Source organism: Petaurus breviceps, unplaced genomic scaffold, assembly GCF_028583685.1.
Source record: "Petaurus breviceps papuanus isolate PSGF00001 unplaced genomic scaffold, PetGlider_PUasm1.0 140, whole genome shotgun sequence".
NCBI lineage: Eukaryota > Metazoa > Chordata > Mammalia > Diprotodontia > Petauridae > Petaurus > Petaurus breviceps.
In genome coordinates this window covers 27,109,565-27,121,718 of record NW_027185698.1, presented here as the reverse complement: position 1 = coordinate 27,121,718, position 12,154 = coordinate 27,109,565, and the positions used below count along the sequence as shown (strand labels likewise).

The window sequence follows — 12,154 nt, the reverse complement described above, 5'->3', positions numbered from 1 at the left end:
TTTTTTTTTTTTTTTTTTTTTTTTTTTTTTTTTTGCTTTTTGAAGGGCAATTGGGGTTAAGTGACTTGCCCAAAGTCACACGGCTGGTAAGTGTGTCGAGTGTCTGAGGCCGAATTTGAACTCAGGTCCTCCTGACTCCAGGGCCGGTGCTCTATTCACTGCACCACCTAGCCGCCCCATGAACTCAGCTCTTCTTGCCTCCAAGGCCTGTACCACCTCACTTCCCCATCACATATGAAAACTTTCAGGATCCTGGATTATAATCATCTCATCCTAGTGACTTGAACTCATGGAAAGAGCTAAGGACTTTCTTATTATCTCCCTATTTTATCTTGAGCATAAGATCCCCATTAACCATTTTTGTTCTCTTTTTCTAATTCAAATATTACTGTCTTTAGTAAGACAAACTCAATTAAACTCAATTCAATGAAAACAGACTTGTGCAGCTCAGGCTTCTCTCTATTATCTCTTATCATCATCCCATACATCCTGAAACTCTCTCTTCTCCCTCCTTTAGTCCTCCTATTAGCCACAAAATAGTTTTTAAAACCCCTTTGTTCTGTCTCTAAAGTCTCACCGGCTTCCTTTTATTTCAAGCTTTAACACTCCTAACACTTTGTACAGGACGGTGCCATCTTTTTTTATTAATCCCCTATTTCCTAACCTTGCTCCTATTTATTCTTAGCTTTTACAATTCTGAGTTAGTTGATGAGTTCCCTGAAAATTCATATTGGTGTGTTTAGACAAATCCAAACTTTCCCATCAAAACTTTCTCTTTCTATCTTCAGAATTTCCTGCTTGAGAGTCCATTATGACTCCAGACTTGACTTCCTCTCTAGAATTTTTACCTATGGCAGCCTACCTGAGCTTTCTCTGAATACTTTCAAAGCTGCCCTCCTAAAATCGAAGGTAAAAGACAGGTTATACTTAGTTTTCCTCTCTTTTATCAGAAAATCTAAGAAGGTGTGGTTATTTTTCTCCAAAGGTTCCCTCATTTCCACTCCAGAAATCAATACATCCTGATTTATCCAGAAGGCAAGTCACCCTCATTGATTCTTCCACCTTTTGTAGAATGAAGTTATCATTAAGGAAAGTCAACAGATCATTAACTGCTTTGCTGTTTTGGCAGAGAGAGTTCAAGTAGATGTCTTGACAATTGAAGATCCTCATAACTATTAATTTTATCATGTCTGTATACTAGCCTTATGACATGTTTTCCAAATCCATCATTTATCTATAGCCTATGTCCTCTTTCTGTACAGGTGGTCCATACTTTTGTCTAACAACAAAATCATTTTTATTTCTTCCTTCACTGATCTTCACACAAATGTTCTTCACCATGCTTTTCCTCTTTGGTGCCCAGATTTCTTTTAATGAGGAATATTCAATGTTACTTTTCACTTCCTCCCTCTGACTTATCCTATTCTTTTTTTAATAATTTGCATCCTGGGGCGGCCAGGTGGTTCAGTGAGTAAGAGCACCAGCCCCAGTGTCAGGATGACCTGGGGATCGAATCCGGGCTCAGATACTTAGCACCACACCCAGAAATAACTGGCCATGTAACCTTGAGCAAGTTACTTAACCCCAATTGCTTAAAATAATAATAATTTGCATCCTTATTCAAGAGAAACTCATCTGGTTTACAGAGCTAATAATTGTTAGAACTAGGACTGAACCCCAGGTCTTCTAATTCCAAGTTCTTTGCTCTTTCTACCATACCATAACTGCCCTTAGGTACCCAGAAAAAGAGTAATCTTAAGTATGAATCTTGCAGAAGAGGCATAACAGGTCTTATTAAACTCAAGAGCAAAAATGCAGGCACAAAAAAATGACAGAAGGAGCATGGATAAGTAAATGTACAAAATACATTTGATAGATCACAAACAGTACAAGTGGAAACAGTGCTCTTCACATGGAAATGTAGGTCAAAGTATGGAAATACATATGGTATTCCATCTTTTCATATAAACTAACAAAGGGCATAAACCATTGGGAATTTGTAACTTTCTTGAAGGATAGTATGGTCTTGGACCACTGCACTAGGAATTGTGCATTCTGGACAAAATTCCACATTCAAACCCTCGTTCACTATGAAAACAAGGGAAGTCCCTTAGCCTCTCTAGGCCTCATGACCTCCTCTCTACAGGGAGAGGGAGACTAGACAACCCCTAAAGGATCTTCTACCTCTAGAGTCTATGTTTTGAATAGCACCTAGTATATCCTTGTGTAATAGTTAGAACAGATCAATTAAAATAAATAAAACAGCTTGTGGTCCTGAAATATTCTTACATATTGTAGAGGATAGATGTAACATTGTATTCTGTTATAGACTCTTTGGAAACAGGGAACATAGTATGAGACAGACAGAGAGATGGATGAACAGGCAGACAGACAAGACAGACAGACAGACAGACAGACAGACAGACAGACAGACAGACAGACAGATAGATAGATAGATAGATAGATAGATAGGTGGACAGACAGACAGGTGGATAGACAGACAGGTAGATGATAGATAGATAGATAGATAGATAGATAGATAGATAGATAGATAGATAGATAGACGGACGGACGGACGGACGGACAGACAGACAGATAGATGATAGATAGATAGATAGATAGATAGATAGATAGATAGATGGACAGACAGATAGCTAGATAGACAGACAGGTAGATAGACAGACAGGTAGATAGATAGACAGATAGATAGATAGACAGACAGACAGACGGACGGACGGACGGACGGACAGACAGACAGACAGATAGATGATAGATAGATAGATAGATAGATAGATAGATAGATAGATAGATAGATAGATAGATAGATAGATAGATGATAAGGAACACCTAGCACAGCATATTTGGATAGATCGCTAGATAGATAGACAAATGATAGGCTGGCAAGCAGACAGATGGAATTTATTATATCTTACTATGTGCCAGGTATTGTGCTAAGTATTGGGATCACAAACATAATGAAGCAATACAGTCTCTGTCCTCAACTAACTGACATTCTAACGGAGGAAGACAATGTAGAAAACCATGCTGGAAAGGAGAAGCAAGTGACCAGATTTGGCCATAAGGAGCAAACCGTGGATTACAGACTTGAGTCTAAGCAAAATGAGGCAAAAAGCTCACCTCTCAGAGCTGGGCACCCCCTGGGGCAAACTCAGAGTTCCTCATGGTGTAGAAGATGGTCAGAGAACAGGTGCATGGTAAGGAGACTGATCTCTAGTAAATGGTTGTGGAAGGAAAGAAAGACGAGAAGAAGGATCAAAGCTTCTAAAACTGTGTTTTCCCCAAAGGTAACCAAATGATGTTGCTGTCATTCATCCTTAACTATTGGAATGCTTTGGAGTGAGACATGTCACAACAGATCAGATCACATAATAGATTCACATCGCAGCTAATATCAATTGTGAAACTATTTTTAGAGCCACTTTTTAAGGTGTATCTCTGATTTTTTAAGTAGTCTAGGATTCAAAGTCTCAGACTTCTTTTTCTAGACTCTTTATATTCTTATAAGCAACTGATAATAATTTATCTGGTGAACAAAGAGCATCAGACTCAGGGTTCTAGTATTCACTCATTATATGGCCTTGCATAAATGAATATGTATGTATAAATACATATATGTGTGTGAGAGTGTCTTATATGTACATATATACACATACATATATTATATATATGCATATATAATACATTAATACAAATGTGTGTGTGTGTAGTCATGAATGTGTGTATGTATGTATGTATGTATGCAGATATAGGCTTTAGGTACAGTCTATTTACCTTCCTGCCATCATATAACCAGAAAAGAAGATAGGCCCCAGAGTAAACAATAGAAAGCCCATATGTTTGTCTTACTTGTACCCAATCAGTGTCAAGCATGTTAGAAGAAGACCCTCTGGTTGGAGGATTTTGTGAAGAATGTGGATAACAGTTGCAAAGGATGACATCTTACAATCTTCACTATTGACTAGCCATACCAGTGAAATATGATGCGTTGATGAGATATAATCTAAGAGAAATGAATTAAAAATATTCACCTTCCTTACGATGTTTCCTTTGAGTGAAGTCATATTAGTGAGTGTAAATCAGTTGATGGTAAGCAGAAACAACAGAGAAGCAGGCTGAATAATAGGGAGAGTCAGCCCAGGAGAAAAAATAAAAAATTTGCTCTAGAAAAATCCCAAATAAGAACCTTGTTGTCACAAAACAGACAGTTCACCACTGCAGACTCCCAAACCCCTATGTCTGTCTGAACTGGACTATTAATTTTTCTAGAATAAACTCTTATGACATTGTGTATTTGAAAGCAAGAGAGGAAAAGGGTGTCTGAATCTTGACTGCTCTGTGTCCCTCCCTCTGTCTCCTGTCTGAGTTTGGTCTCTGTTCTTTTCCAGTTGGATCAGCTCCTCTCCTTACCCAATATGTTTTTCTTTGCTTGCCATAAAAGGCCTCCTTGGAAGCTGTCACTTTAAAAAAAAAAATCTCCGTTCCCTCCCTTAGCAACAGGCGTTGCTACGCTGGCAGTTTTTGTTTTGTGAGCAGCTTCTCACAACTTCGGAAGTGAAGCCTAAGGAAAGCCAGTCCTGACTCCAGCCGTTATCCAATGGAAGATTCAGCACAAAGACTGCACTCTCTGCATTCTTGTCTCTAGGCTTAAGAGAAGTGAATCTTTCGAGGGCCTTGAGTACAGTTCCATCAGGTAAAGAAAGCATTTACATACATGGTCACGGCCATGAACCTGGGGACCCTCTCAGATCTGCAGTGCAAATGCCCAGAATCTGGCCTACCTGTGTACATCAGGGTGGGGGGTCATGAATTTGACATGCCGTTCTTTGTGTTTCCTGGTGGGTTTGTTTCTGCAAAGAGAGGGATATGATTCCAAGTCCTGTGATCGTAAACAGTTTGGGCTTAGCTCAAAGCTGGTACCTGATTTGGAAGCAGGAAATGCAGACAGCTACCCTGACTCTCTTGCTCTGATTTCAAGGCCTATTTCTGTGCTCTCTTACTAGCTATTCAGCTTAGTTTGGATTTGAAGCTTACTGGAAATAATTTAGTATATTGTGTAGCCTCGGGCCTTTTTATCTTCACTTAAGTAGGAAGGATGTTTGGTGGTATAACAAATATAAGCCCCAGATACTTGTAACATCATTTTTCTTGGCAATGATTAGAGCAAAGGGTGCTTATAACCATCATCCAAAAGGTTACTTTTGTTATTTTGAAAAGACAGAAAGATAATATATTAGATGCAGTCTTGAATTACTTTCTTTCTCTGTAGGAAAGATGTTATTAAGATGTAAGTGTGTATAATATACATAATTATATGTGTGTGTTGTGTGTTATGTTGCATGTGTTTATGCAATTATGTTATATATAATACATATGTCTTTATACATAGTTATACTTCAGGGAACATAGTCATGTGAAGAATCACTATGCATACAACACTTTGCATATATATGTAATATATACACATGTATTATTTCTATACATAGATGTGTGTATCATATGTTTTTACATATAAAGTGACTGTTTACAGGGAAATCTATAGGAACTGGACAAGTCATTTCATTGATATAGGGAACTTCTGAGTGAGGGAACTCCCTCTACCACTGTAATTATAAAGTCTTAAAAAAAAAAAAGTCTTAGAGCCTTGTCTAGAGCTCTGACAGGGTAAGTGCTCAGGGTCACACAGCCAATATGTGCCAGTGTTGGGCCTTAAACCCAGGTCTTCTTGGCTTCAAGGCCAGCTCTCTATATACATGTATAGGTATATGACTTCTATATTCTAGCAAAATTACTATATTTTATTAAACATATTGGTATTATACCACTAATATAGTCCTCAAATGCCTCTTCTTGGAATGGAGGTTACACTTGGTTGTCAAAGGCTAGTCCAGAAGAGTCCAAAGTATCATATATCTAATCCAAACTATGAAGTATTTAATTAAGCACCTACTATGTGTCAGGCTGTGCTAGGACTGGGATGCAACAACAAAATGAGAAGTGGTGCCCTTAAAGAAAATACATTTTACTTCAAGGTAAGGGGCAAGAGTCCAGACCTGTGATTTCATTGGTATAAGAAACTCTGCCTAAGGAATCCTCTCTACTAATGCAGATCAACACCTGTTCTGCAATTTATGGTCTTAGAAAATTGACCAGGGTCCTGAGAAGTTAAGTGACTTGTCCAGGGTTACACAGTCAAGGTAGAGGCAAGACTTGAACTAGATCTTCCTGACTCCAAGAGAGTGGACCTTCTATACATCAAATCAAGCTTCCTCTCACTAGAAGATACAGCATATAGTAATAGAATAAGAATAATCTGAAGAGGAAGAGAGCATCCATAATTAAGAAGATCAGGAAAGGTGCCCCATAGAAAATGGCACATGAATGGAGCCAATAAAGGAACTTGGGATTCCAAGAGACACAGGTGAGCAGAGAGAGCATCCAAGTCATGAACTCAGAGACAGAAGATGGAACTTTGTGTACAGAGAACAGTGAAGAAAGTAGGTTGATCTGGTTATGAGATGGGACATACAAGTGGGAGCAATAAATAAGCCACCTGGAAAAATAGGCTGGAGCCAGATAGTGAAGGCTTTAAATGCCTACCTTACATGTATGTTTCTACCTAGTGTGAGAGGCAATAGGGAGCCACTGAAGGTGGAAGGAGAATGACAAGATCAGACTTAAGTTTTAGGAAGCTTTGCATATGGCGCCAGGGATATAACGCATGTTTCATATCAGAGCTCCAGGCTAGCTGAATCAGAAGATGCTCATCACTATGTTGGCTGAAGGATGATAAATTTTGGAGCCAGAGTAATTTCTAAAGATCATACAAGTTGTGGAGGAAATAAATACTCACCCTGATAAAATTATAGATCTTTGGAGTATTGAAATATTTATGTCATTTAAATATTATTTTGGACGGTCCAGTCTTATGATTTCATTAATGTATGGAACTCCCATTATGACAACCCCCAGGACAGAAGCAAGTATGCATCTTCTCTGTAACTTACAGTCTTCAAGAGTTATTTGGGGAACTGAGAGGTTGTGATTTGCCCAAGGACACACTATGTGTCAGATGCCAAATTTGGATCTAAGTCTTTATGGTTCTGGACCTTTATCCACTGTGCTATGCTGCCTCTCCTAATTATTGAACATAATATTAATAGAAAATTATATATTCTAGATATGAACTAGGTGCTAAACTTCTTCTTTAGAGCTATTTTGAATCCCTATATTAAATATGAAGTGGCAGAAATATTTTTGTAATGGTTCATCAATTCAGTGGATATTTATTATCTCCTATGTGCCTATGGCACCCCTGAAACAGTTTGGGTGGGAGAAAACTCATCAGGGATCAGTGAGAAAAGGATAGCTCTGGAAGTAGTGGAGAGAGAAAAATGCGCTGACATTTCTCAGGGTATACCATGAAATCTAGATTGCCATTGTTCAATGAGATATGAATAATGATTCTATGAAAAAAGACTACCAGCTTTAATTTCCTCTCTGAAATATTAAATGTGAAATTATGCAGGTATAAAAAAGAATTGTGAGACAGTTTTTAGTATAAAAGTAGGTTTCATTTCCCTATCTTTCCCTAAAAATTTTTTTATGGTTTTATTTCCCCCTTGTTCTCTCTCCCCCACCCCTCCAAAATGGGGGGTGGGAGTGGGGAGAAAAACAAAACCTTTATAATAAATATATATAGTCCAGCAAAACAAATTCCCACATTGGCTGTATTCAAAAATACATCTTATTCTTCGTCTTGAGTCTATCATCTCTGTTAAGAAGTGAGTGTACCAGGGGCGGCCAGGTGGTGCAGTGAGTAAGAGCGCCGGCGTTGGGAGACCCAGGATCAGTTCCGGTCTTCTTTACTTGGCACCCACACAAAATAACTGGCTGTGTAACCTTGAGCAAGTTACTTAACCCCAATTGCTTTAAAAAAAAAAAAGAAGTGGGTGTACCTAGCTTCATCATCAGTCATCTGGAACCATGGTTGGTCATTGCATTTATCAAAGTTCTCAAGTCAATCTCATTGATTCCTTTGAGATTTTCCTGACATTTTTCCAATCTGATGCACTAGAGAAACACTTACAGATTCTATCAACACATGTTCTGTGTCCAAATTACTTAGGGAATCCCAGTCATCTGGGAAGGAATCTCTCTAGCTCCCCCTACCACTTTTATTTCCTCTCACTCCTTTCCTCTTCCACATTTCTCTCTTCTTTTCTTTTACGAACTTTTATTGACGCCTCTTGACACTGATACCCTTTCTCCCACTGAACTCTCCCCTGTGACACAGGAAAAAAAGTTAGCGAAACCAACCAACATAGCACCCACTTCTGGCAGGGTCAGCAACATTCTGCATCCTTGGTCATCTACAAAGAGGAGAGAAGTGTGTTTAATTATCTGTTCTTTGGAGCCAAGATTGGTCATTCCAATCAGCAAGACTGCCTTCTTCTGCCTTTGTTTTCAATTACATTATTATTTATATTACATATGTAATATATATATATTATTTCTATTATATATAATACATATTATTATGTATATTGGTCTCCCAGTCTTTCTTAGAATCATTAGATTCCTTCAGGGATCGATGCAAGATTCTACCTCCCACAAGAAGTCTTTTCTGATCCCCTTAGTTTTTTTTTTAGCATTCTCTCCTTCCTAAATTATTTGGGATTTACTTGTTTGTTAATGTGTTGTGTCCCTCTTTCCACATGACAGTACAATGTAAGACCCTTGAGGGCAAAGATTGTTCTTTGGGGGAGAAGAGGTCTTTGTATCCCCAGCACCTTACATACTATCTTTCATGTAGTAGATGCCTAGTAAATATTTGTTTATTGGAATTGAACAAAAGCACACTGAGTTTAGGAACCAACGAATTGTCTGTTTGGTTGAAACATAAGGGGAGTGAAGTGAAAGGAGGTTTTAGTGAGATTCGGGAGAGTGGGTCTAGTACCACCAGGCTAAGAAGTTTATATGTTATCCTATCACAATAAGAGGACACCAAAAGTGTTTTTTTTAACAGAATTCCATGACCAGATATCTGTGCATAAGAAAGATTAATTGAGCAGCAATATGAAGAACAGATTGAAAGGGAGAGAGGAAGAAAATGTTAAGAAAACATTTGGAGATGATACTGTAATAGCCAGGTAAATGAACCTGTATTAGAATAATAACCGTGGCAGTAGAGAAGGAGGAAGAAGAGTTAGATGAAGGGCTCCCATTTATCAAAGGAGAATCGAATTAATTTTCTATTTAAATAAGGCAAATTTAATAAACCCTGAAATGCAGTTTAGCTGGGGTTCTACTGGAATGGATGATGATTTAGCCCTTTGACTTTGTAGTATTCTTACTAATGTTTCACAAACATTCATTCTGAGCCATACTCAATTCTAACTTCCAAACAACAATACAAAAACAACATACAATGCCTGATTTCTTTGTTTTTACTTTGCTGCTCAGGGATCCAGAAATGAGTCACAAAGAAGAAAAACTGAAAATAATCTCAGAGGTAAGTAGATGCGTATATGATTGTTAAGACTCTATGTGAGCGAAGAAATAACATTAATAATGAATACGTATTTCTGGTGAATCTACTGTGTACAGAGTGTACTATACTCAGGATTATGCTGGTAAATGTTTAACAATTCACTCTCAAGGGAAAACAGTCTACTTTTAAGTTTAATATATTTTATTAACATTTTCTCCACCACTCTCAAGTCTAGACAATCAATAAAGCAAGAAATCAAGCCCCGATTTAGTGTTCACTGATTCGCCAAGTATATGCTCACTGAAAACTTCACAATCTTCAAGCCTGTTAGAGCTCACCCCAGCACACCCCTGACACTACTGAACATTTGAGAAACAAGGAAATAATTCTCAATTCTAAAGTGTTTTAAGATTTTACAAGGCAGTAGACTGCTTAAGTATATTGTTCCTATTTTTCAAGTAAAAAACATTCCCTGTTCTAAAGGAGTTTAAAGTTAACCTGGACTTTAAGAAAGTTTGCTTCTCTTCATTTCTTAAATACTGGAAGACAGAAATCGTACTTGCTGCATGACCTTGGACAAGTCAGTTCACTTCCCTATATCTATTTTCTTATATGTAAAATATGGAGGTTGAATTCTAAGGCCCATTCAAATTGTCATGTTCTGTGGTCTGGGGAGGAGATTCTCCTTCACTTCCTCCTCTTTCTTCCCCCTCTTCTTATTCTCCTTCAGCACTTTCTCTTTCTTCCTCCTCTTCTTGCCCCTCCCAAACTGTAAAACATGCACTCCATTTCAGTTCACCTACTCTCTACAGGCCAGATGTATTCTCTGGCAAGCTTGTTGCTGTCCCATTATGACTCTTCTTCTATTAACAGAATCAAAGTTCACTCCCAGGAAGTTTTCTTGTCTCACTCTAAAGTGGTTCCTAGGACCTGCCTTAGAGGATTGTAGTAAGGATCAAATAAGATGAAGTATTTAAAGTGCTTTAGAATTATAAAGTGGGTTCTTATTATTGATTCTACACATTTTCCCTACCAGCCAGTTTGGTTGCCCCAGAATCTGTCCTGAATAAAAGGATCAGAGCAATTTTTGTGGAATCTGGATAAATACTTGTAGGGCCAAAGGCAAATTGTGAGGAGATTGGCAAAATATCTACTAGAATAAAATTTCTGCGAGCCCACCTATGACAGGAGGCAACATGATATAGTGGAAAGATCATTGGCACTGTAGTTAAATGGCTTTGAGTCAAACCTTATTTCTAAACTTAACATGCATATGTATGCACACATATATGTATGTGTATATACACATGTATGCATAAATACATGTGTATTCAGTAATTCAGTGAACTTTCACTAAGTTCCTCCTAAATGCCAGGCATTGTGCTACATGTAGCTAGGGATACAAAAAGAGGCAAAAGACATTTCCTATCCTCAAGGATCTCACAAAACAGGATCTTGGGAGAGTTACAACCTCCCTGGGTGTCAGTTTCCTCATCTGTAAAATGAAAAGTTTGGAGTACATGAAGTCTAAGCTCTAGATCTCTGATCCTATGATTTTATATAAAGTGATGAATGAATCTAACCATAGACAAAAATATTTACATATATATATAATAGATACATGAATATCTATGTAGATATGGAAGAAGGGAGGATGAGAGAGAGAGAGGGAGGGAGGGAGAGAGGGAGGAACGGAGAGAGGGAGAGAGAGAGAGAGAGAGAGAGAGAGAGAGAGAGAGAGAAAGAGAGTGATAGAGGGCTTTATATAGCCTTCTGAATAATTTTTTTTAAAAACCAAATGGAGGGGCGGCCAGGTGGCGCAGTGAGTAAGAGCTCCGGCCCCAGAGTTGGGAGACCTGGGATCAAATCCGGGCTCAGATACTTAGCACCACACCCAGAAATAACTGGCCATGTAACCTTGAGCAAGTTACTTAACCCCAATTGCTTTAAAAAAAAAATGGAATTACAAAATGTTAGAAACAAAAGGGACCTTAAAGGTCATGTAGTCAAACTCTGATATTTTACAGATGAGGAAATTGAGGCTCAGGAAAATTAAGTGACTCTCCTAAGATTAAACAGCTAGTAAGTAAGTGATAGAGCCAGGATTTGATCACAGTCCTCTGACTTCATTGTGTTTCACATCATGTCACCTGGTGCCATGCCAATGATGATAGTGATGTTGATGGTGGTGGTGGTGATAAGGGGCACAATGGTGTTCAGTAAGGGATCTAGTCTCCTATTTCCTAATAAAGGCTAACAGAATGAAGTAGAGGGCCTGAGCCTTCCCATCTTTGCTGTGATTTTGTTTTTAATATTTAAAAAGACAGCTCCGGGGGCGGCCAGGTAGCACAGCGAGTAAGAGCACCGGCCCCAGTGTTGGGATGACCTGGGGGATCGAATCCAGGCTCAGACACTTAGCATCCACCCAGAAACACCGGGTCCTGTAACCTTGAGCAAGTTACTTAATCCCAATTGCTTAGGGGCGGTCAGGTGGCTCAGTGAGTAAGACCACTGGCCCCAGTGTCAGGATGACCTGGGGGATCGAATCCAGGCTTAGATACTTAGCACCACACCCAGAAATAACTGGCTGTATAACCCTGAGCAAGTTACTTAACCCCAATTGCTTACAAAAAAAAAAAGACA

The 12,154-nt window shown here is 38.6% G+C and overlaps 1 protein-coding gene across 1 annotated transcript in view; it reads left to right on the top strand.

The window, feature by feature from the left end:
- The window catches only part of CC2D2A (coiled-coil and C2 domain containing 2A), a 342,921-nt gene that overhangs the window by 194,155 nt on the left and 136,612 nt on the right, over positions 1-12,154 (top strand). The window contains exons 2-4 of the mRNA XM_069074941.1: positions 4,513-4,711; positions 9,047-9,170; positions 9,484-9,532. Of these exons, the coding sequence (XP_068931042.1) occupies positions 9,097-9,170; positions 9,484-9,532 (123 nt within the window). The 5' untranslated portion in view covers positions 4,513-4,711; positions 9,047-9,096. The remainder of the gene's footprint in view (positions 1-4,512; positions 4,712-9,046; positions 9,171-9,483; positions 9,533-12,154) is intronic.